The 26,410-nt window shown below is 41.3% G+C and overlaps 1 protein-coding gene across 1 annotated transcript in view; it reads right to left on the minus strand.

Annotated features, from left to right (window-relative positions):
* Nucleotides 1–348: 348 nt before the first annotated feature.
* The window catches only part of ppm1h (protein phosphatase, Mg2+/Mn2+ dependent, 1H), a 37,575-nt gene continuing 11,513 nt past the window's right edge, over nucleotides 349–26,410 (minus strand). Inside the window, exons 3-10 of the mRNA XM_084933986.1 lie at nucleotides 24,541–24,897; nucleotides 18,060–18,172; nucleotides 16,978–17,062; nucleotides 16,638–16,756; nucleotides 10,368–10,431; nucleotides 8,441–8,548; nucleotides 2,843–2,994; nucleotides 349–2,495 (exon numbers count right to left, since the gene is read on the minus strand). Of these exons, the coding sequence (XP_084790112.1) occupies nucleotides 2,348–2,495; nucleotides 2,843–2,994; nucleotides 8,441–8,548; nucleotides 10,368–10,431; nucleotides 16,638–16,756; nucleotides 16,978–17,062; nucleotides 18,060–18,172; nucleotides 24,541–24,897 (1,146 nt within the window). The 3' untranslated portion in view covers nucleotides 349–2,347. The remainder of the gene's footprint in view (nucleotides 2,496–2,842; nucleotides 2,995–8,440; nucleotides 8,549–10,367; nucleotides 10,432–16,637; nucleotides 16,757–16,977; nucleotides 17,063–18,059; nucleotides 18,173–24,540; nucleotides 24,898–26,410) is intronic.

Below are 26,410 nucleotides of genomic sequence, written 5' to 3' on the forward strand. Positions count from 1 at the left end.
AAATCTTCCTTGAGTTTGGCTATCGTGTGAACTAATACCTTCATCTACATTTTTGCTTCTGGACTGTCTTGACACAGTTTGTCAGAGCAGTGATGGTCTTATGTGGTGCAGATGCTGTCTCCATTAAAGTCTTAAGTTACAAGAAAATTTCTTGTTTGATGCAGAATCAGTTATATCCAGTATTCGATCGTATCTGATGAGTCATTTACATCAGCGCTATATCAGATCACGTTTTTAAAAAAAAATCTTTTCTTTCATAAAATTCATCTGATACAGTTACCAAAGAGGCCAGGCCGCTACTTTCCCCAATACTCTGAGCTGTCTGCCAAGTGCATCCCAGAGCCAGGATCAATCAACACCATTTATTTATTTTTTAAATCACTGAGGCAGCAGAGAATTGTCACAATTGTTGATCAACTACTTTAATAGAGCAGAAAAATTAACTTTTTCACATTTATTTATTTTTATTGTTCCTATGGGGTTCTAAAACAGTACAAATCATGTGTGTTTTGGTTTCGGTAAGATATGCGTGACTTACAGTAAAAGGAAGGGAGAGTTTGTCTGCTGGAAAAGGTTATTTACATTTTTTCATTTAAATAAATTTACTCAGTTTCACCATTTTCACCTTCAAAAAAAAAAAAAAAAAAAAAAAGTACAATTTGAAATAAAATATGGAAACCCACTCCGTAACATAAGAACTGTGTTGACTGCTCAGACACAAGTTTAGCAATGACGGGTCAGATTTATGCTCTGAGGGTCATCTGTAACATCAGCGTCGTTACAGGTACCTGTTATTTATATATTTAGATTTTTTATTTTTTTTTTAAACGAGAACAATAAATCTGAGAAAAGGTTCTATGAGGTAAAGCAGGGATGTCAAACTCCTTTTACATCATGGGCCACATGCGGCCCACTTTGATGTTAAGTTGGTCTGAACCAGCGATACTCCTCTCCTTCTGTCAGTGTAAAGACATTTGACTACACATTTAATCCCAATTACTGTAAGAAAAAGAAGTGCAATTTTTAATTTTTCTACATGACAAAGAACTGTTGCTGTTGGAAATAAGAGAAATCAGTCAGTGCAAATAAATAAATGTGTAAAAATGACAGAAAAAGCTTCTGGTGGCTCATTACCCCCCCCCCGCGCTCTTGTAATTACAAAACTGAAGGTTTTTGTTAATTCATAGAAAATGTCTTGTTTTATTTTTATTTTTACTCATTTAAAAAAAAAAGTTGAGTGAGAAAACAGGAACCTTTTTGTTTTTATCTTTGTTTATCTGTTACATTATTACCGGTGTCTTATAATTGGCAATAAGGGAGATCTTCATAAGGGGAAATGCTATGTCCTCTTTCACATATCCCAAAGCCATCCAGTGGGCCAGATTGAGTCTTTGCCAGGCCAATTCTGGCCCCAGAGCCTTATATTTGATGCCCCTGCTGTATAGGATGACTACGTAGCTTAATGATGGCACATGCAGCAGGTGAACGACAGCTTAAGGAGGAACATGTCTCAAACATGTTTGTTTTCCTTTGTAGATCTCAACTGATGTTCAAATAAATACAATAGTAAAGAAATAAGGAGCGTGAAATGTATTGGACCAAAATCTTTTAAGTGTCACTCCACCTGGTAGTGTAGTCTTCATTTAAAAAAAAAAAAAACTCTCCTTAATAGCAAACGCAGTATCGCAATGGTACAAACGAGCAAAAAAAATGGCAACTGCAGTATTAGAAGTAACAGCCGAAAGTCAGCAGAAGGAAACCCATTTTTCCCACCCATTTCACTGGGAGATGTGGAAAAGTGAATGGCTGAGTCTGGCTAAGTTAAAAGCGTGCGTGGAACAGAGCTGGAATGATTCATATTTACAGCAGTCTTTAGGTTTGGGGGGGGGGATGTTAAACACTGTACAGGTGTTCAGCCAAACATACTTAACCAATGTCTTGTGTTTCAGATTATTTACATTTTCACATTATTAAATATTGTGCATTAGTTAGTAACAGCAGTCCTGAGATGTCGTCATCTCATTCGAGAGTCCAGGTTTACAGGGTTTGCCCCCCGAAACACAGCTAAGGATGGCTTCCATGAGAATTAAAAAACAACAATAACAGTAATCATTAACAGCTACTCTTATGATTGTTTCCTTTTCAATATTTAAAAAAAGGGAGAGAGAGAGAGATCACCCTGATTGAGGATAATCAGGGTGAAACTGAGACAGATCAGGTTTTGATCTGAGCAGAAACAAAAGCACTTTTAAAAGGAGAACAAGGAATGAGGTAAAACTGCACATGTGAAGTTTAAAAGGTCAAGGCAGGGTTGTGTTTCAGCGATGGCTGCGGTTTCGTAGCTTGGCTAGTTCTGCTTGTTTCCATACATGAGGGGAATGATGTAGACAGAGATGTCATCTCCGGAGCCTAATCTGTCGTTGGCTATCCTCCAGCCTCGATCCTTCAGCACCCCCCTCGCTCTCATTATGAGGTCTTGAGCTGCCATCGTGTACCTGAGGTAACGAAAGTGAGAAGTAGTTACGGTGTCAGCATCACACGGCGATATTCAATTAGATAATGATCAGAACAGGGAATAATGGCAACGTGCAGCCATTGAATAAATGCCTCTGCCCACAGTCAGATGAAAACAAACAAAAATTAAAAATTAAAAAAGTAAAACCATTGAGGAAATAATCAGGGAATCCTGTTAATGAGCTGTTTTTTGACATCATTATCTGAATGTTTGGAAATTTGCGTAATCGTGAGAAGATAACCACGTTCACCCTCTCCAAACAAGACAGAGGTGAGAGGAAGTTCAGGCCTGTCTGCGACTGCAGCTGTGTGGGATGGGTGAACATGCCTGTGCTGATCGTCAGGGTCGCAGTTTGCCAGGAAACAGCCGACTGATTCAGCCACTTCCTGGTTGGAGAGGACGTCCCACAGTCCGTCAGTTCCCAGCACCAGAACGTCATCAGCTCCATGCTCACACTGTGCTAAAGGATAAACTCTGACCTGAAGTTAGAAAAAAAAAAGAGAAGCAAGAATTGTAAAACTTTGCTGTTTGTACAAACCTTGTACACCCGTTACATATTTATAGACATAAAATATTGTATAGATGGTAAATTGTGCATTTTAGCAGTGTTTAACCTGAAAAAGCTGCTGCAACGCACTTTATAATGTGCTGCACGTTCATCTGTTCAACATGCTCACTCTGTAATTAATGGACAACAGTCTTAAGCCTTAGCCATGGCCTCCTAGTGGTTATCTTTAATCTTGAAAGGGTAAACTGATCCAGATTATATTCTAATACCAGGGTGGTGAATCTGAATTACAGCAATAAGAGCATTTAATAATTTCAAGACAAACGGGATGCAACTTCAATACTTCAAAACTAACAGAGCACAGGATTTGCTCTGTACACAAGGCTCAGAGTGAATCCTGGAAGTTCATCTCTGTAACTGATGGCTCAGCTGATACTCTATTACACAACATACTGCCTGTCAGAGGTGGGAAGCAATGAAGCACAGACACTTTATTACTGTACTCGAGCAAAATTGTCAGGTAACTGTATTTCAGTGTTTATTTTTCTGACAACTTTTTACTTTTACTCCCCACATTTTAACACAATTACCTCTGTTTTTTACTCCTTGCATATTCATGTACAGGCATGTTATTTTTTGGTTCATGCATTTTCGGGGAGTCATTGTTTTGTATTTGTCATTGGTGCTTATCGCATAGGATTCACTGCAAATCTTACTGTGCACATGATTCATTACATTATACTCAGGGGTTAATATGTTATAATATGTTAATAAGTTGTGATTGCAGAATACAGCACCTAAGTAAGTATGTATACTCCTGCTTAACTGACAAATGTATGTACTTCTGCTACCCGTCTTGGCTGTTTCATACAGGACATGTAGCTTCGGCACCTCTGCAGGCTGCTCTGCAACCCGCCTCAATCCCAGCTGTTTTTCTTTCTTCCTGTATCTGATTTAATCTGGGTTGTATCTGTTGTCACTGACGCCTCTCCTTTTCTGTGCTGCTACTCTCCCTGCTCCTGGCTTTCAGTGTTACAATGCTTTCCCACAATGCAATACAGAAGGCAAGCAGAGGAGAAGCTGGAAATGGCGTAATAATGAAACATCCAATTAAAGTACACCATCTTAGTGGTAAATGGACTGGTTTATCTATAGCACTTTTCTACTTTACTTGAGCACTCAAAGTGCTTCTTGCTTCAAGCCTCATCCACCCGCATTCATACAAGCAATTTTTCTACGCCTAAGTGCTTTCTATGTCTAACATTAACACTCAGAGGGTAACTCAGGATTTACTACCTTGCCCAAGGGTACTTTTTCCATGCAGAGTGGAGGAGTCAGGGATCAAACCACTAACCTTCCGATTAGAAGATGACCTGCTCGATCTCCTGAGTATACTATAATGTTTGCTAATGGGTCACTAACCAGTGACTTAAGAAAAAATGGATTACTGAACTGCTCCCGAGTGGAGCCACGCTGGCCATCTTTTACACAGTCACTGGTACTGTTCAAAGATTTGACAGCTTAGAAACCAAAATTTTCATCCATCATTAGCGCTACATGCCAAGTCAAGGGATTTCCAATTTCATTGTCGTGCTTCAAGCAATTCTGGACCAGAGTGCTGGACCACCCAACATTTTTATTGACATAAGCTACTGAGATTATAAGAAAAAAAAAAATCAATGGCAGCCACAGAACACAATGTAAACTGTTTTGTGGATTACCTGTACTGTAACAAGTCTCTTAGTGTGGATATCTCTACATGAATCTCTCAAAATATCAGAAGAAAAATTACTAGGATGATCTTTCCATTTAATCTCTACTTTCTTAACACATCCGCCTCCATATACTTGTCTAAACAATGTTGATGGTCTCAATCCTTCAAAGATATTCTGAAGCAGGGAAACTCGTGTTACTGTGGCAACTCTGGTGAGGCACAGTCTTTCAAATTACTATGGGCGAACAGAAGCATACTCTGAAACAGCAAGCAAAAATTATACCCAGTGGCCTTGGATGGCTTTTGTTTGGTTGCTTCAAGTAATTCTTTTGCTACTGTGGAGGCGTTGCCTATTCACAGCAGGCACACCAACTTAGGCTACTTTAAAAACAGAACACCACACGCAAGCAGGGAGAGTCACTGTAAGATTATCAAAATGAGTTCTGTGTGGATCACAAGGCTCCATGTTGTGGGGAACCTTGAGATGAACAGTAAGTCAGGCTTTGAAAGAGAGAAACACAGCGAGACTATCAATCTATGAGGCAACATTCCAATAGTATGTCAAGAAGAGGGAAGGACCTGATCCTCTGATTTTTACTCAAATACCCAAATTCTATGTCAAAATGACTCAAACTGCCAAGGTCAGCCTGTTTTATTTATTTTTTATTCACAACCTGAGAGAAGTCTGTAATTCTAACTTGACAGTGTGCAGGGAAAACATGTCCCCGCAGGACGTTTTCACATTCCCTGCAGGGCACTCTCCCACACATTTCTTTGAACATATAAACTAGTGGATGTCAAAAGAAGTCAATATCAGGAAAAAGTTCTTCTTTTTGAATGTTTGTATATCTCCTGTGAGAGGCCGGTGGTCTATCCAAGGTGTACCCTGCCTCTCACCCTATGACTGGGATAGGCTACCCTGAATTAGCTGAAAAACCTGAAGACGACGAATGGGTTTATTAAAGCCTAAGTTACTTTGACAGTGACCTTCAGTTTGTGTGTATTTTGGGGTTCATCTTCCTCTTGACAATACACCACAGATTCTCTATGGGGTTGGGGGTCAGGTGATTTGGTTGGCCAGTCAAACACAGTAATAATTAGTAGTAGTCCTGGCACTTTGGCAGAAACTTCACACTGGAGTTTAAACACCTTTTTTCTCTATTCTTCCTCAAGACTGTAGGACCTTGATTTTCCCATAAAATGCAAATTTTACTTTCATCTGAAGAGAAGACTTTGGACCTCTGAGCTACTGAAATGCTTCTTGCTTTCCTCAGCTCATGTCAGATGCTTCTCCAGTTCAGGCATGGCTTTTTATTAGCGTTTCAGTAGCCTGTTTCCTGAAGACCATCTGTGTGTGGTGGCTCTTGATCCACTGACACCATTCACTCCTTGTGAAACTCTCCCAGTTTGTTGAATTTACTTTTCTTAACAATTCTCTGAAGGCTGCAGTCATCACTGTTGTTTGTGCACAGCACTCTGACAACAGTCATGCCTTTCATAGTGACCCTCTGTGACTTCACCCTTAAGCCGATGTTTATTTGTATTGTTATTATTTTTCTTCCAAAGAGGCTATTATGGCCCCTTAATGCTCAGGAATACCACGTCTTTCATATAGAAATCATGTTTTTATGCTCTATCTGGAAAAACCTTGACTTCACTCATCTTATAGGAACATCAAAAAAAAGGAGGCTGAACTATGACTGAACTTTGAGTGCAATGAATTAAAGATCAAGAGAATGTGCAGGTTTTCATGACTACTGCAATCATGTGCAGTGGATTCCTTCTTGCAATCCACTGCACTGCAGGGACCATCAACGCACACGTTGACCACACAGTTCACAGTGCCGCCTGTTACTGGCTATCAGCTGTTACCTCTGCACTCTCGTTACATCAGGCGGCTGACACAATGAGGGTAATATAAAACTAAAGAGCCCCTCTAAAACACTGCACTAATGTTAACATACTGCCACTCTTGTTCTGACTTTTCCTTTTATTCCGTTTTCTCTCCTCCCCTCCTGACACATGCTCAAATGCAAAGGATTTTAAACCCTAACCCAGACTTTGGCTCCCTTCCCCAGAATAACTTAACATATCTCTCAGATTTTAGTCATTCAGCAGCTACGCAGCAACAAGGCCAAAAAGGAGTAGGCACAGATTTCCTCACTAACAGTCCATTGATGTATGTGCCACAAGAGTGCTCTGCTTTCATCATTCTGTATTTGTGTACCCAAACACCCACTGTTTTATAGCAACAACTTTATGTAACCTAACGGAGGATAGATGCTGTGAAGTGACCGATGAAGGTGACTCTTTGAGAAGAGTGAGAAGGTAAAAAACAATTACATTACAACTGCTAACATCCAGGTTTTTCTTCTTCTGCTTTGTGACAGACAATGTAATCATTGCATTTGATGCAGTCATGTGAAAAAGTGTAACCCACAGAAATTGTTCCTATTAAGGCAGGTTATAAACTCAAGTGAATAGCACACAAAATTCATATTTTGTAGACAATTTAGATTTTTTTTAAGTGGCTTTAAAAATAAGTAGGTACATTTTCAGATTTGTTGCCATAGATTCAAACATCCTAAAGTGTGGTAGATGAATCCAAGATACTGTCTGGCCACAGTAACATTAGACCTGATTGGTGAGACATGGGCAGCTCTGTGGGAGAAAAACCTCATACAAGCTATAAAGGACACTGACAGAAATGTTGTATTTTGGAAGTTGCTTCGCTGCCTCAGATACTGGGCACATTGCAGTCATTGATTCAAATATGTATTCCGCACCATATCTAAGAGTGTTAGGAGATAACACAAGGTCATCTGAAGAGCAAGGTTCGCAATTTCATTAAAAGAGCACCTCTCTAACTGTTGAGCACAAGGAGTGAGGATCGATAAGGCCTTCAACTTGTGCTGAGGCCAGTGGCCGGGGGAAGAATAGATTCAACTGAATACCAGCTGCTTCAAAAAGAAAACCACCTGTGAAAAAAAGAGAGAAACTGAAGATGAAAGAGGATATGATGATGCAAAACAAACCTCAAAAGCCACAAAAGCTTAAGGCATTCAAGTTTGAAGGTTTCACTGTGGCCACATAGTCCCCCGAAACGCACATTATCGGAAACCTTTATATATGTCGTACATACAAAACGGCCCAAGAGTTTCAGAGAATTAGTATCCTATAGATAAGAATTGCAGGAGAAAATCCACAGAAAGAACTGAAAGACTGCTGTTTACAAAATGCTTTTGTAATCTGTAATAGCTTGCCAAAGGACGGCCGTGCAGTGTGTGGCCAGTCTTTGCTCTTACTTTCTTATTTTGAAACTAAAAAAGATGGAAACAAAAGTAGTGCGCTCACCGTCTCGGCTATTTTTGCATATTTGCTGTGGTTGTGTTTGTTAATATCATCGTTATCTATAGTCAGTATTTCAACAATTGTCAAATGTTTGGTTGCTCAGATAAGCCATAAAAGCCAACAACCTCCCATGGGATGTACTTATTTTTTCACATGACTGCATATCCTTGAGAGCCTAGAGGGTGGTAGAGCCTGTTCTTGTCAATACTTGGCGAGAGGCCCAAACCCACTGGACAGGTCGAACAGAAAGGACTCTGAATCCTTTTTCCTTCTTTGCTGTAAGGCAAAAATTCTAACAACATGACCAAGGCAGACATAGAGAAGGACACAAAAATGTAAAACTGGAGCGTACCTCTGGGCAGCAGGACAGGAAGGGCTTAATGTAAATGTTGGAGTCGTGCACTTTGAGACTGTGGTCTCCGAGGCCTCTCGTGACCCCGATGGTCGCCAGCACGCGAGCCTGGAAAAGATCAGAGGCATTTAAAGCACAGCCTCCGTATGAGTCAAACAAAGCAGCAACAAACTCTACGAAAGGCATTTTCATTTCTGCCCATGACTGATCGTCTTATAATGAGTGAGATGTTATGTAGATGTTATCTAGAAGGCCACAGTGGAAGCCTTTTTAAACTCGGGTCTCTATTTTGAAGCTTGGTCATCATTTCTGCTCTTCGTCACAAACTGCAGAGATCGGAGAACCTGACGACACCATGACTAGTGAACAGTTTAGAAACGAGCCAGAGGTTTTGATTATTTGAATCGCTTTGCTTTTATGAAAATCTTACATCTAAAATCTTGCATAAACCTCCATGTGTAGAGCAGGTCGCACATAAACCAGGAAGATAGATGTCAACAACATCAGCCTGTGGTAATAATTCTACCATTCATTATAATTTCTCCAAATATTTGGAACATGTGGTTAACATTTAGGTTTGTTTAATTATGTCTGTGGGTTTTAGACTTCAGGCACTGACTGCAAAGTATTAAAAACAGCCCTTAGATTTTAAATTATGTTAGTTTGCCCAATTACTTTTGAGCCTCTGAAAATGTGGGATTCTGTATAAAAAGAGTAAATGTAGCACTTTGGATCAATCCACTGAGAGACAGACAGCCATTAGGCATCTAGAGCCAATTCAGAAAAACTAGTTAAACTAACTACATGTCAGAGAGAACATGCCTCACAGCAACAGATGGTGGGTTCAAACCCAGGACCTTGTTGCTGTGAGGTATCAGTGCTAACCACTGTACCACCGTGCTACGCTTTCCCCCCCCTTTTTAAATCCTGCAATTAAAGCTGAAAGTCTGCACTTCAATCACATACTGATTGTTTGATCCTCCCTGAAGCTGATTCATATTGTCTGGAAATCTCTACTGTACAGAGAAAGGACTTTTAGGCACGAGCACAAGAGGAGCCGAGTAGGACTGAGCTTGGATCAGTATGCAGAACGACGCAGGGAGAGTGTTTTAAAGTGGTGGAAAGGTTCCTCCAGCAGAGAAAGGGGTAAAACATCCTGGGATTAATTGTAGAGTGCTGGGGCCCAGAGGGCTGCGCACCAGGGGCTTTGAAGTGTTCTGGCGTTCCTCTCTCTCACTCTATCTAGCCATCCATCTCCGCTCCTCACTTCAAAGGGAGAGGACACGACGTGGGCACCGGCAGCTGCGCCGGGGTGAGTCTGAATGCGGTTGTGGGCACACAGAATACTGTAGGGGTGACATCTTTCCCCTGCTGTCCGTCAAACTCAAATCCATTTTCTGTACGTATGGAAGTGAAAACTGGGGAAGAGCACGGCGAGAGCATATTCGGGTCTATCACACTGCTCCTTTGACCTTTTCAAGTCAAAAAAAAGAGAGAAAGGCTTCTACACACCACTGCATGTACAGTGTAACTGAACGAGGGGGAAACTCTTGACCTTTTGTTCTGTGTCATTTCCCTTTTTTCAGCGTTGACAAGATTTTGTTAGTGCAAGTCAGTGTTTCAGTATTGATATATTCAGTTAGCATATGTTACCTTTCATCAGATCCATCTAACACACGACTCAGATAAGACCATCACATTAGACCTTTGCCTATTTTTTTTTTTCGTTTTTTGTTTTTAAATTGGCTGAAAGACATAATAATAAGTCCTTGGAGAGCTCGTTTGTGCTACAGGTTGTGCAGGATTCAAAAAGGCCAGGAATGTCTCTACACAGCGATTTGGGTGATGTGAGGTCGGGTGTACCAATGATGCCCCGGTGAGCTTTGATTACATGCATGGCACATGAGGCTGTGGAAGCACTTCTTACCTTCTTCCCTTCACCGTAGATCAGGGGAAACTTTAGGTCATCTTCCTCTATGGTTTTATATGCCCTGTGCAAAGAATACAGAACACGTTAATGTTTTTTTTTCTTCCTGTTTATAGCAGGCTGCACACACATGCCCTAGAGATACTTCACTTCCATACCCCCACCCCCTCTCCTTCCCACAGGCCCTGCTGCTGACATGAGGGGACTGGCACAGAGAGAGAAAAGGCAGAGTTAAAAATTCACACAAACACACAGAGATCCTTAGCTTAATTCTCTCACTTTCTCCCCCCCCCCCCCCCGTTTCTAACTGATCCTGTGAAGGTATCCCTAGCGACAAAGAAGACGCCTGCACGAGACAGTCTAGGTGCACTGTTGGTTTTCTGCAACTGTCTGTGGCGCCTGCGCATGTACGCCTCTGAAGGTCTGAAAGTAAAGCAGCTAAAATGATGCAAGAGTATCCACACTTTCCATCCTCCTGTTCTCAGAGCACTCTTTAAACTCCCCACGCGAACTAATGAATAATTTACCATCTTCACACTGGGACCAGACAGAGCTGCGCTGTGAGGAGGAAGACTGTACAATGCTCGCTGTATTCATCTCAGATCTAAGAGATACACTTTTCACCTTTACAATTCGGAAAGTCGAAGTGAAGACACCCAGCACTCTTGCTCGTGGTGCGTGTGCTCCTATTCATCTGCGAGCAGCTGTACTTCACAGGAGCAGCTGTGTAACTTTACTGTACCAGATACATAACAAAACCCAGCCAATTTCCACGAGAGCTGCCAGGTCAGAGTTTTCCATTCAGAACTCGCACCAGGTGCTGTGAATAAAATTCTGGCTCTTGAGCGAGCGCTGACTTGGTTGAAAATACAATTAGAAACACAGGTTTCTCTTTATTTTAGCCGTCAGATCACAGGGAGCGAGGAAAAGAATATTCAGAATGGTCATAAAAGCGGCCTAATGTGGATCGGGGGATGCTTTTCATGTAGGGAAATCTCCTGAAAATAAATGTTTAGTTTGAAAAGCTGCTAAAAAGACAAATGTTTCATTTGTGAATGTGACCCAAGTCTGCCCAGCACACCACAGTCCATGTACTTCAGATTAGCGGGGACCAGGATGGTTTCTACATTACTGCTGGTTTCACTCAGAGAGACCATATGTTTCCACCTTAGGCGAGCGCTACACTGCTGCACTCAGCACTTTTTTTTTTTTTTTTTTACTGTGAAAGCAAGAACTATCACAGAGAACACAGCCCACAAACACAGGAATACAGTCTAGAGCCTCATCTAAGCGAGGAGAGCTGTATTACCAAATAAGAGCCTTCAGAAGGATTTCCTCATCAGTTTCTTAGATCTAAAATAGCAGGACCGATGATACGAAACATAAAACCAACTACCGAGACAGGGTTCACTGTTTTTGTTTAAAAACGAAAGAAAGAAGAAGAGGTGCTACTTCTGCTGTGTCACTCAAAACTTCTTTTGTTTTACCGTTTCACCTTCAAGATTTGTTAAATCTCCTGAAAAAAAACAACAAACAAAAACTACGACACAGAGACAGGCATTCCTGTCATTATTTCAAAGATGTCTTGGATAAAATCCCCAGAGCCTGCTGTCCGGGACGGCCTGCCCCTCGAGATGAGTGTTTACAGCGAATCCAGCCTGTCTGACTCGAGATAACAAGAGTGTGACAGAATGAGAAAGATACACATTAATCCTGTTATGATACATACTCCTTGCTCTGGGACACTGAGTTCTAAAAACGGCAAAGAAAGTTGCTCAAGGGCCGCACTGTTTGACCACACTGATGCCGACAGCTTCCCAGCTCAGGGGATGTTAGAGGTGGGCGAATGGAACCAGATATCGACATTATCAATACTACCGCTGGAATTGGTATTGGTATCAGATCAATTGGGCACGTCTATTTTATTTATAACCTACAGTAAAGTGCTGTAGAGGCAGGTACATTTACACTCCAGATCTTCAAAAACCCCAAATCAAAATACATGAAACGTAAAGTAAAAATAAAAGTCACAGGGATTTATTGGTGAAAATGGGTTCAGAATTGGCAAATTAATGATGATTCATCTCATAAATCTCCCCTACATGACCTGCCTTTTATTGATCCTGTATTTACTTGGTATTGGTTCAGTATGAAACTTTGCAGTATTGTAAAGCACCGCAGGATGTTTGGTTGCTTGATACATTGCAGCATGTGACTAAAAGGGGGGCGGGTACACCAGGGAAAGAGGGCAGAAGGGGTTGTATCATGTTTTCCCTGCAGGTGACTAAAAGGTGGACAGGAGGGAAGAAGGTGGTGTCACCTCCGCCCGCTGCAAAGAGGGGGTGACAGAAAAACATTGGCAGTGCATGCGCTGCGTCATAACTCGCTTGCACACTGCTATATATATACACACCTGTCAACAGATACTGAGGTGACATTGTAACGGGCCGTGTCAGCACTGGATGAGTCACACAAATTAGTGCAATTGACAGTTGGTTTTAAAAAAAAACCCAATTTTTTTGGTCAACCTTGATAGATTGAGTGGTGCTTTCAAGAGCGAAGCAAGGCCAGAGAAAATGGCAGTGACCCAGCGACTCCTCTAATGCAAGCTGTAGGCATCAGTCATACCAATACAAAGCCATAATGGAAAAAGAAAGAAGGATCAGATGGAGGGCTAGAAGACAGAGAGATTCCAGGCGGGCGAAATTAATACAGCACTTTGTGAAGTTTTCAGCACTATGGCTGTTTAGACGCATCGCACGCTATAATCAGGGAGATATCTAATCAGCCCCCAAATTCATTCATTCTGCAGCTTGATAACAACCCAAAACATGCATCCACAGTCATGAAGAACCATCTCTAGCAACAAGGAGGCCTGCAACAGATGGTCTGGCCCCCACAGAGCCCCGATCTCAGCGTCTTGGAGTCAGTGTGGGATTACATGAAGAGAGAGAAGCAGATGAGATGTGGCGCGTTTTCCCGAGATGCCTGGAAAAATCTATTTGCCAAGTACCTTGAAAAAAGTGTTTGCCCACAAGAACCCGGTATTGTTTTCAAGGCTGACCATGGTACTTTCTTTTTATTCTTACATACAACACTCTGTAAGAAGAAAAGTATGCCTTAAAGACTATTCACATCAGACTTTTGAGTGAATACCACTGATACGTCTGTTTGTGCTTCACAACCATTCACTGTCATTCCTCCCTTCCCTCCTTTGTGACCAACACAACATACCAATCATCCTTCCTTCATCTGTTTATCAATCTTTACATCTTACCTCAATCCACTTACTTCTTTTTCTTTTTCCTTACTCCTGCCACCCACCCCTCTTCCCCAACCTCCTTCCCTCCCTCCACCTGCCCGCCTGTGTTACCGCAGCTTCTACATTACGGCGAACACGGCCGACTGCTCAACATCCATCATTCTGGGCAAATAACACAGCCTGCCATGCCGGCCAATGACCACTATTACAGCCTACGATGCCAACGCCAGAACCTCAATCTGGTCCAACTGGCCGAGGGAGGGGAGGTAAAGAAAGCGAGGGAGGGAGACAGAGAGGTGGGCTGCAGGCCTGTATGCCTTCATTAGACTGCAGCCTTGATCACGGATGCCTTTGAGGGAATTGGACGCCAGCGTACGCCTACACGCTCACAGCATGTGGGCACACAGGCTGCACATACACATATACATGCACAGACAGAAAGCTGAAGAAAGATTAAAAAAAAAAAAAAAGATCCTCTCTCCCTATACAGCATACAATCTGCACCTATAGACGATGACACAGTTAAGTCAGAGCCATGCACTTCAGATCAATTAGCTACAGCAGCTGACAGGGTACTAATTTAAGACCCAGACTTAGTCCGGGTGAAATTGAGCCATAACTGGGTTATGGGTAGAACCTGATTAAAAATACATCACAGGCTGTCTCTGCTGCTCAGACAGTAAGCAGGCAGACTGAGTGAGAGTTTTGGGCCCAATAAGAAGTGCAGCCACTGACTGACCTACATCTGCTTCAACTGAGCAGAGCCATAAAACACAACTGCATGGAGGTGGAGTCAAAAAATATATACTGCTCAACTCTCGTCAGTCACCCACTTCATCCTCAGTTCACGCTTTCCTTCGACAGGAGTGTCTCTCCTGTAAATGCGTCTGCATAGCAATACGAGTAGTTTTCTAGAAACATTACAAAACATAAAACACGCAATAATTAGCTCTGCCAGTCATTGCATGGATTCTGCTTAGTATCTCAGCCAGCTCTGGATAGAATGCTGCCAACGTATGTCGCAGTGCAAGTGACACAAACGGCACTGAAATCCTATTTAAGAGCCCAGAGCATCCTGACTGAGATGCAGAAGTCTGATTAGAATCACATTAAAAAGCAGGGTTTCTAAACTGAAATGCCTTTTCCACTCTATAGTTTGGGGATTTTTAATAAGGGATCATTCTACATATCAACTTAAATGATCTGTAATTATTAATAATGGATAAAAAACTGTTTTTAAAACTATATTTAACTATATTACACGCTCTCAGTGTCAGCAGAGGTTACCAGTTCAATTTCCTAAAACAGTGAGTCTTTTCTATGAATTAGTCATACCTCAAGTAGAGCACCAATACTGACTGTGGTCCACCACCACGAACCAGATACGTGAATAATAATAATAATAATAATAATAATACACCTGCATTTCGAAACAAGCATCTGGTTTTGAGCATTATATTTTTCTCATCCCCTCTCTCTTTACGTGTGTCTGTGTGTGCTTGCATGCATGAGTCATTAGTTAATAAGAATACAATCATATCCACAAACTTCATAAAAGGTCTTTTCAAAGATTTTCTTTGGATATTGGCTGCTTTTTCACTCATTTTTAACCCCATCCTTGTACCTGAGCATTTTTGGAAGAATGTTTTTTTCCCCTTGTTGAAACACTTAAAACTGACTTATGAATTATTCAAGCTTTAAAAGCGGTCAAATCGTTATCAGGATGTGAGGAGGAAGTCAGCTGAGAGGTACAACAGTGAGTGTCTGTAGCCAACTGCAAAACATGGCAGAGGCTCTGTCATGGTTTTTGACTTGTCTAGATTTTGATTCGCAATGCAACACCATTCGGAAAGCATCTGATTGGCTGAATTTATCAGCGTGGCAATGAACCCAAACACACCGTCAATGCTGTAAAATCATACATGAATAGCAAATCTCATAGGCTAGCCTAAGCAGAATGAAGACCTCAATATTATTAATATAAGGAGTGTTGTGTTTGCACGTATTTTTAATAAATCTGTAACCCAATTTCCTTTTTTTTTAATTTATAGAGCTTTGCACTGTTCTATATGTTTAATTTTGTAATCCATCTTGTGTTAAGTTACCTGGGTAAATATGCTAAATTAGCTGTTTAATCGTAAAGGTAGCGATGAAGACCTTACTTTATTTCTGAGTGTTTTTGAATTGCGGTAATGCTAGTTTAATAGATTGTTTTTACTTTTTCCAGCCATGGCAAAAGGTGAAAATTCAGCAGAGATAACTAAAAGCTTTAGTAGTGCTACAAAATTAAATGATCTATCCTTGAACCCATTTCTACATAAAGAAAATGTAAACACAATGTTTATACAATATATAACCTTCCCTGCCTCCGTTTCTCTGGTGCACTGGTCTCAGCTTTTTCTGTTTGTCAGTTCTTAGTTTTTATACATTTTTTTCTATTTCTCTCCTTTTCTCTCCATCTGTACACTTTTTACACTGAGAACCTTCACAGACACTTTTTATTTTTCTCTTTACTTTAGGACACAGAGCAAGGTCTTTGCTTTGCCCACTAACACACAAAAGAAGAAATACAAAGGACAGTTCCTGACCTCTTTATGACAACTGATGACTTGAATGACTTTTTAAAAGTAAAGTTTCTTCTCCCCATTGTGGCCATTGCGTTAATAATTAAGTACTGACCTTACAATCTAAAGTTCCCAAGATGATTGTGGAGTGCTAATGAACTGAATTACTCGGTGAATGGGACACAGATGAATTTCTTTATAGGGTACATTGCGCAAAAATCTATCGAATGTAAATAATAGTCTAGGCTGCAGAGATTTCTCTCAGAAGGCTCATAAATGCATTCAACCAGATATGTGGCTAAATAACATTGACAGCATTTCTAACAAATGTGAAGGACTTGAGTGCAGAAAACAAACTGTTATCCTCCCAGGTGGATACTGGACACTGACATACATTCAATCAGTAATTTAGTCAAAAAAAAAAAAAAGTATTAGTTAACCCACCATCCTGACATGGTGAAGTCACGATACAGCATCCTCTTCCCCACCTCCTTCCTCTGCACTCTCCTTGGGAATTCCAGATGTGTAAACTCATTCCCTAATAAGTGGGGCTGCATGTAGGCCTGTGATATGAAAAGAGAAAAAAAACAGAAAGAGAAGAAGATTGACGCGCCCTAGGGATAGGAAAAACAATTCCATAGTCTATTAAGCTGGCACAGAGAGCAGGCCGTGTAAGAGAGACAGAGCTAAGCATAGCTGGTGTCTCAACAGGAGGGGAGGCCAGCTCTGCTAATATCTGACAGCTGTCCTTGCTAGAAAGGAGCTGAGAAAGGTTCTTTCTTACCAAGAACTGCAGTCGCTGCCTCTCTGACTCTGGTGTGAACTCTGCTGACATGGGAATGACTTCCCCAGACCGGATAATGATAGCTCTGAGGGAGAGGAGCAGACAAAGCAAAACTCTATTCATCCAGGAAGGGACACAGTTGTTCCTGTAGGCTAAAGGGCATGAGAAGGTGAGCGAGAAACACAGAGACAAAAACAAAGAAGATTCTACAGTCTGCTACAGCAGGGGAAATCACTATTTTTGAACCTCTTTCGAATTTGTTAGTTTTCTCACATACGAATAAACAACATTTTAATGAAGAGGGACGGAATATTAACCAAAAATCCAGAACAAATAAACACGTCACATAAAAGTTCTAAATTAATTTAAAATGTTATTAAGGGAAGTAAGTGTTTGATCCACTACGATCTGCTGCTACAGATTGGTTGTGTGCTTGTGTGCCACACAGATTACAATCAACCAAGCAATTAGAGATACTCCTGATTATAGCTCATTATGTCCACAGACACCTGTCCACAGAATCAGTTTAATTCATTAAAACCTCCCCTCCACTGTGGGCAAGACCAACGAGCTGTTAGACCATTAACAAGAAGCTTCATGTGAAGCTGTTGGTGTGATTATTCGGAAAAAAACGATCTCTCTCGGTCTGGAGCTCTTATGTAAGATATCACCTCATTGGGTGAAGATGATCATGAGAAAAGTGGTGGATCAGCCCAAAACTACATGGCAGGAGCTTGTAAATGAGCTGAAGGGAGTTGGACCGCAGTCACCAAACATGACCCAAAGATTACCATCCCCAGCATAGAGGTGGAAGCATTATGCTTTGTTTGTGTTTTGCTTGGGGATACTTATTTTAGTCAGTGACATACAAATCAATGCGTATTTTTATGCAATGTGTTTTTTTCTGGATTTTTGGTTGATATTCTGTCTCTCCATGAAAATAAAACCAGCATAAACACCAGAGACTGTTCCTCACATCCAAGCGAGCAACCTCACAAACTCAGCAGGGGATCAAATAATCATTCCCCCCCCCCCCCCCCCCACTGTATCTTACATATACACTCATTGCATGTGTATCACACCTGCTGTCCCCGGCATTCCCCACATAGAGGTTGCCGAGTAAATAGACGACCACCAGCGCTGTGCAGCCACCTGAGATATTGTAGACCGCCTTCTCCTTTTCTATCTGTGAATCCTAAAAAAAGACAAAACACACAGAGACACAGACAGATTACTCTTCTGATGACGAGGACACATAATCCACAACCGATCCTCTGCACACCGTCATGTTTCTAATCACTACAGCTTTGAAGAACTGTTTTTCCCCATACAGCTTAAAACTGATACTGAGAAAAATATTGCCTTGATACTTAAATCCTGTCATGATGCCGTTATTAATTATAGCACCATAATGAATTAATTTATCAAGAGTGCCACAAGTCAAGGAGCAATAAAAAATAATGGAAACCAAAAAGGACAGATGAGAAAGTTTGGAGGGGCCCACTGATTATTACACCAGCTAATTAGCCCAGATTAATTTGGTGCTAATTAAACCAAAAATGATTTGAAGAAAACCGTGCCGTCAGTTCATTCATTAGATGAATAATTAACCTGTCACTGAATTAATCAAAGCACTAACGTAAATTTGAACCAAGCCGCTCAGACTGCATTTAACCCTTTTTTGTGCTCTCCGTGTCCGTCTGCTGGTCTGCTAGTAACGGCTCCTCTGTTTTTTTTTTTTTTTTAAATCGCACTACAGAAGCGGAAAGATATTTCAGGGAAACGAGTGACCCCATCAGGCACCTCATTCCCATCCCGGCGTCACTATCAACAGACTGAGTGGGGCCGATAATATTGGCAAACACATTTGCAGCAAGTCCATCCCTAGCACGTTTTTCCCATGAGGGATGTCACCCCTTACTAAAGCGTATCGCCCTCTGCTCTGCCGCCAACGCCCTCCATCTGAATACGACTCTGTAAGCGTGTGAGCATTGCAGTGCGAGCAGTGTGGTTCTCTGACAGGAGACAGGAGTGGAATGCAGCGTGTGCGCATTCTGTGTGCATAACTATGTGTTCGTGTCCAGATGTAAGATGCATTAGGTGTGAATCTGAGTGCGCGTGTGTGTGGGTTGCACTCCAGCAGACACTCCTGGGGATAGGGGGCTGAAGGAAGGGGTTGGAGGACAGGAGGGGTGAACAAATGTGTCCTTCACCCTGGATGAATTATGAATCCATAGCGAGCTATGCATATTTATCCTTGCTGTATCCAATACCTCTTGCTGCAGGCAAGTCTTCAATAATGAAAATGTCTGCATAAACATCTACACCTTTCTCCTGTGCGCCTGAGCCAGGAAGAAACAACTGAGCTTTAAACCAGAAGGCAGACAAAAAAAAAGAAAGAGGTAGAGCAGTTCAACGCTCATACATGCTCATCTCTTTATACCATACTACTATAAATGCTGAAGCGCTTTTTGCACAGCCCTGCATCTTTATTGTTTCCTGGAAGGAAGAAAAATACCATCAAGTAATACTGGTAGGTCTGACATCCCTCAGTGTCACATCAGTGGTGCAACATATCAACAAACTAGCCAACATACCAACAATTAAAGGGACATTAAGTGAATTACAACAAATTTAATCTGACATCCTAACAAGGAGAGTCCAACCAGAATTAAGCAATTGTTTCCCACTTCAAAGTACAGCAAGTATACACAAAAGGTATCGTACGATTCACGCCTATATCGCATCAGACAGCTGAATCTCAACTCAGTGAAACACAACTGGGAAAACATTTCATAAAAAAATCTTTTAGCTGTACCAACCCATCAATCAATCAGCCCATCAACCATGTTCGTTGCGGAAGATGACTAACTGGTTCTGCAGGATTTCTTCCTATCCTAAGTTTTTCCTTCCCAGTGTCACCAATTGGGTGCACAGGAGGTCCTCTGATTGTTGGGGTTTTATCTGTATTATTGTCGGGTCTTTACCTTACAACATAAAGCAGGTTGAGGTCACTGTTGTTGTGATTTGGTGCTATATAAATAAAACTTAATTGAATTTGATATTTATGTATAGTGCGCCCATAAATAATTTGGATGTTGCTGTTTTAAAAAAAAATCTTTAAGTTGCTCTAAAAGTCAAAAATAGACACGAGGTAGACTCACATTTTGTGTGACTGCATTTTCGAAGACCAAAAGTTTTTTGTGTGTTGTTCTTCCAGTCAGGAAGGCCACAGTACTGCTCAGACCAGCCTTATCATTTAGTGAGTTTACTGAATCAGTGAGAGAGCCCAAAGATATTAGGTCTAAAAGCAGGAAATGAAAAGAAATAACTCAGGACAGTCACAACAGGAAAAGAGGATTAATTTCAGGCAAGAGAGCTCTCATGATCGACAGTGTGGCAGGTAATTAACGGAATTAATTATTTTGAACTAATTAGCGACAGCAGTAACTATCAGTTGATTTTGAATGCAGAAAAAGACCTTTGGGTGAAATCTTTTTGCAAATTAGAAAAACACTCCTAGCATCAAACACACTCACACAGCCACAAGCCTATTTGACTGTTCACTACTGCTATACTATGGCCGTATGAAAAACAATGTTTTCAAATGACTGTATGCAGTTCTGGTGGTGGGACTCAAGTGAATGATATGAGGGTATGAGGGATGAGTCAAAACATTTGCACAGTAGACTACTGTGCAAATAAATACTAGTTTTGTGTCTGCATGATAAATATACTGCTACAGTAAGCAGCTTGTTAGCTCAGTATACAGGCTATAACTATAAATCAAAATGTTACACTGTCACTTGAGGTTATGTGCAAAACTATTTTAAAGCTCGGGCCACAACACTTTCAAATAACCTGTGATTATAGCTTGTATGCATATTTCTCTCGTTCTGGCTCTTCGGTATTTTTAACTGATGAGCTGGTATTTCAGCCAATTAAGCTAATTAAGCTAACCTTGGTTTGAGTCTCTCTCTTAAAGCTGCAAAGCTAATAGGCTAGTTTAAAAAGTCAATAAGCATGTTGTAGCTTTTGAAAATGTAGTTCTAATGTAAGCTTACAAATCAGAGACCAAATAAGTTCAAAAATAGTGGTAAAATGTACAAAGACAATTATTATGGCTAAACTCGATTATACGATGTATACATAGTACGAAGTGTATATATGATATGATCTACAAATAAATTGGACAAAAAAAAAGGTGAGTGAGTACTGACATAGTTCCTGCCCTGGCTTAAGACACAGCTCAGGCGATACACCTCCGTCTATCAGCTAACACTGGTTTTGATATTTACACAGTGTTTATCAGGCCTCAACAGTCCCTCTATTTCCAATGGGGATGTGTGCCAGAACTGAAGGTGGAGCCTGCTGATAAGATACAGAGATTGAGTGAGATTTTTTTTGTGAGACCAAACCTTTCCAAGACTCCCTGACACTTTCCATTTTCTTTTTTCTTTCTTTCTTTCTTTCTCTCTTTCTTTCTTTCTTTCTTTCTTTCTTACTTGCTTGCTTTCTTTATGGGGGGGTAAAAACGAGCTTCCTTGAACAAAAACAGGTCTAGATCCTTTGAGGGGTGAGACTCTGCCAAAATCAGCTTTTGGGTAGTTTCTCAGCAGGAGCAGAGCTGACAGTGTTTTATTCCAAGAGGAAATGTGTGCCATTTGAACCAAACTGCATCTAATTTTACGGAAAAATGATTACTGAAATTAAAATAAGTGACAGCTCGGGAGGAGAGTAAGTACTGTAATTAGAACCCATTGTGTTGTAAGAAAAAACACACTGTGACCACCTGAAGAAACAAATTAGTGTAGCACTGAACAATGAACCTAAAATACACTGTATGTGCTTTAAAAGATATGCTTTAAAAATAGCTCTTTCAAGGGCAAGTTCGGGAGGAAAAGAAGCCAATGTTGGTTGCAAGTAGAAAAAAAAAAAAGAGTAAGGAGGACTCCACCACAGAGAATGTGCTGCCTTTTCGGTGAAACACTGAATTGAACCCGAAACCTGATTTCTACTAATTAATGCCACAATGTTCAACAAATGTTAGCCTGACATTGTTTCAGTAATCACCCTGACTGTTTCAAAAACATCCCTCACAACTTCGAATCAGCAGTTCAATAATCAACAATTCACAGTTGAACTTTTAGTTAACTAATCCTGCAAAAAGCATTGCTGTACCTACAAAGACAGACGAGCACCAGTCCACAATTTCTCTTTGGTTGGCAGTGCAGTGCTGCTTCTTAAACATTACTAACCACACACTACCACCTAGTGGTCAACAAATGGAAGCACTAGACGGCATTAAGCACTGATTTCTCCAAGGAGACTGGTCCACACTGCCATTCACCAATATCTGACCTGTGTTACATTTTACAGTTAGAATTTATGATTTTGCAATCAAAAGGATAATTCAGTGTCAGGCCCAGCCTATTACAGGAGGGGGTTTACCTCCACCACACAGATATTAGTCTAAACATGGGGATGTGTGGTGTACACAAGTGTAGTGACACAAATTGTGTTGTGTTATAAAGAACATATCACCTGAAAATCTTCCAAATCAAACATGTGGCGATCCCTTGTGTATAACACAGCAGCCGGAAGCAACGTTCCCAGGAAATGCACATTATGGGCTAAGGGACAAAAAGATTCCGGCTTTAATCATTAGTAAATTCCATGTTTGAGGTACAGGTGCATCAGCAGTTAGTTCTCACCTGTTTACTGGAATTCTGAACATACCTAAAAACTTTTGCTTATGTAAACTGGCTGACAGGCATTTACTGTTTACATGGGAAACTGTGAATGACTGCAAATGAAACCCTCTTTGACTTAAGAATTTAATCTCCCTATACAGGCGTGCATAGGATCATTACAAACATAATCAAGAACAGAGAGCCTGAAGGTGAAACTGAAAAAGTGATCTTTGACCCCTCAATCACACAGGCTAGCACTGTTTTGATTAGCTCTGCTCTTGATCCCATGGCCTCTCCACGGGTTAAATCTCAAGCATCCACTTAGAGCGCAGCCAGATGCCGAGTGCTTGTGACCTGCAGCAGCTTATGGCGAAAGTACATTACTTCTCCTGGCTGTGCTACTTGCTGTCTGACTCAGGCTATCAGGCCTTTGGTAAAATTTACAGCGTGTGATCACACCATAAGTACCTTATCACCTTTAACCAGCTGTCAGAGACACATAATCTCCTCTCTAAAGTGCTGGAGGATGATGCTCAAGACAAGCTCATTAAAACCTGCAGTACTGTTAATACAGAAACAGTCAATTTAAAAGGTACCAATGTGGAAAATCTCACCACTGGATGGCAGCAGTTGGCTCTTTTTGCACTGATTAGCTGCTGTTAGCCAGTGTTAGTGAAACTTCCTTTGATCTAACATCGCTGGACTCAGACACTCAGTAAAGAAACTCTCATACAATGTGAGAAACTGTTAATTAGAGGAATAGTGTGATTTTTAGGCGCGTAATATTAACTGGGAAAATGTTAACTTATGATTGTTGCTATGTAGCCACCTTATTGTCAGCTGCGTGGAGACGGTGGGGTTGCACATCTAATCCGCTGACAATAAGTAAGTGTCACAATATTGGGAATAAATAAGAATGGATGATTTCATGTGTTAGAGCCCCGACTTTGCATCTGCAGGCAAGGTGGAAGAGGATTGCATGGAAATTAGGGAGAAGAGAGGGCAGTGGTAGAGGAAGAGGCAGATGAAGAAGGCAAAGACGTAATGAGAAATACTAATGTAGGCTCTAATGGATAAAATCATTTAATAGTGTAGCACATAATTATTTTACAGCTGTATAACTGAACATACTGAGCAAATTAGCAGCAGAAAGGGTAGCTCGGGTCATTTCTACGCCGTAAACAGCAGATTATATTGTGTGCTGTATGTGTGTACGCGCTCACCTTTACACACCAGCAGGAAATTAGGAGGCTTATGTGCAATTGGCTTGACTGTCTAATCATGACAAATCAGCATTTACTGATAGCAACTAGAGGCTAACAGATGTGAAGATTATTAATTTTATAGTATGTGCGCAGGCAGTGATGAAGTGGAGCATGGGATGCAAAAGAACAGTAGATTAGAAATTCCCTGTATGTGTATGACAGCTAAAGGTGTGTGCAGTGATCAAAAAGTATTATATGGTTATGGGTTTGTAGCTTAGCTTAACAGAATACAGTTAATCTTTTCATTTCCAGCAACGCCCTGCTTCCAGGCAAAACAGCTGGAAAAGCGTCATTTTATGAAGAGCAGGAGAAGCTTTTCTTTGTATTCTTTTCATTATTACAGCATTTTTTTTAACTAGAGGATAAAAACAGGTGTGGGTGTTGGCAGTAAAGTGCTCTGCTTAGAGATACACCACCTGACTTTAATGAAAGGCCCAAAAGTGCCATAGAATCAAAATGCTCCTCTCGAGCCTTCAAGATGGTATCCTGCAAATCAATCTATGACGCCACTGTGGCTAAATCCATCTTTTATATACAATCTATGCATTTGACATGGAACGTTTACAGGTCAAAAGACAACTACAGATCACGCACGTGCCTCTTACCATGTCTTTGAAGGCGTTCTCGATGGCTCCAATCACCAGGCTCTCCTGCGACACCTTCTTCTCTGTGAAGAAGCGTGTCGGTGGGGTACTGGGGGAACCCGGAGCCCCTGCGGCACCCCGGAGCGATGCAGCCCTTGTAAGGACACGCTGAGATGAAGGGGTGAGGTGGTGATTGATAGGTTCCTCACCCAGGCACGTGGGCGGCACAAGGTTGGGAGTACAGAGGATCTCCATCACTTCCTGTAGGTGCAGGGCAATGTGGTGGTGGAGAAGACGAGAGGCCATTACAGCTGCCCCGGAGCCAGCGTGGCCATCGAACAATGCCCAGTAGTGTAAAGTTAGGTCTTCAGAGTTGTCCTGGAAACAGATAAGAATCAAAGTAAATAAAAATGTGTCAACATTAAGTATGCAAAATGCGAGAGGAGGAACTTCATCTGATTTTGCATTCATACTGATCTATGAACTGCACGCCGAAAATCCACTGAATATCAAAGGTGGAATTATGTGAAGTACAGCCTGATGGGCAAAGAGTTGTGACATTTAGGAACCGCTGATGTACTATCATTGTAATGGTGCACAGAGCGAAAAGAGAGACCTTTTTAATACCACATCAGAACCAACATCAGAACTCAAGGTACAGCTCTCAAACACAAACAGGAAGCTGTACTATGTAAATTGCGCTGCTCACAGTTGGTGGATGAGAGCGCCTTTCTACACAGCATTCAAATTCATCCCATCGGTCTTCAGTGTGAAGACTTCGTAATCCGATCTGAGCTCAAACCTCCCCACAGATATGCACGATGCCCATAAGTGAATGAACCTGATGTTAATGTTTGCTTTCGCTTAAATCTGGAGGTATTAGTAGGTGCGGTATGATGCACTTTGTGCTCTGAAACCACACACCGCGTCCTCTGTGTTGATCTACAAAGTCTCACCTCCCACATAACATTCAAAATGTCTTGCGATCTGGCTGATTCATTGCTCACCTTTGAGTTTTTGGTCTTCACAAAAAAAACAATGGCCTGATTTCTGTTTAAAGTCTGTTACATATCAGCACAGCTCCCCTATCAGCAATGAAGTCACATAGCCACAGAGTTGCTGTTGCATGCATCACATTTTGCTGCGCAAAGTAAGCCTCTGATTGTCTATATATGGCGCAGGCAAATTCTACAGCGTGAGTCTACGAGGCAGGCAAAGAGCACTAAAAACGCTACATCACTGCGAAAGTGAGTCATGAGATACTTGCATGAGTTTGCTGTAGGCTCCGGCTGGGCCTGAGTAAAGTACTGGTGAGCTGAGAGGAAATTTTATGAGCAGTATTAGTATACTGTAATCACAAAGTACTTTTAAAGAGCTGGTAAACATTTTGCGCTTTTCATCTTTTCTCTGCCTTGTAGGGAATGGGATAAATTGCAAGTGATCGAATTAAGTGTGCCAATATGTCGTGACAGTAGAGCAGTGACACTGCATTTTGGTATAATGATACACAGTTTTCTTTAGTACTCCATCTGACACAATGTTCTTGTGAAAGCAAACAAGGGTGACTTTAAAGTCAAATGTGTGAAGAGTCATTGAAGGCTACCGTGGAGTGTGAAGGATGCTAAGCTGTCCGCTCCAATAAACTGCTGGGTCTCACCAACAGGCCCCAGGGGAATTCACTGATGAACTCATTCTACCTGCATTACCTTCATCAGTAAAGCTAAAATGTAAAGGCTTCAGTCTGCGATGGCATTTTTCTAGAAAGAAAGGAGGCATTATGACCCTTAAGTCATGCATGATAATCTGCTAAATTCTGTAAAATGTTTGGTCTGCAAATATAAGACTGTCTCGTAGAACACCGTTTCACTTGCTCAGTGATCCTTTATTAACT

The sequence above is a fragment of the Perissodus microlepis genome, chromosome 7 (assembly GCF_051167445.1).
Source record: "Perissodus microlepis isolate ML-2025 ecotype Zambia chromosome 7, ASM5116744v1, whole genome shotgun sequence".
In the NCBI taxonomy this organism is placed as follows: domain Eukaryota; kingdom Metazoa; phylum Chordata; class Actinopteri; order Cichliformes; family Cichlidae; genus Perissodus; species Perissodus microlepis.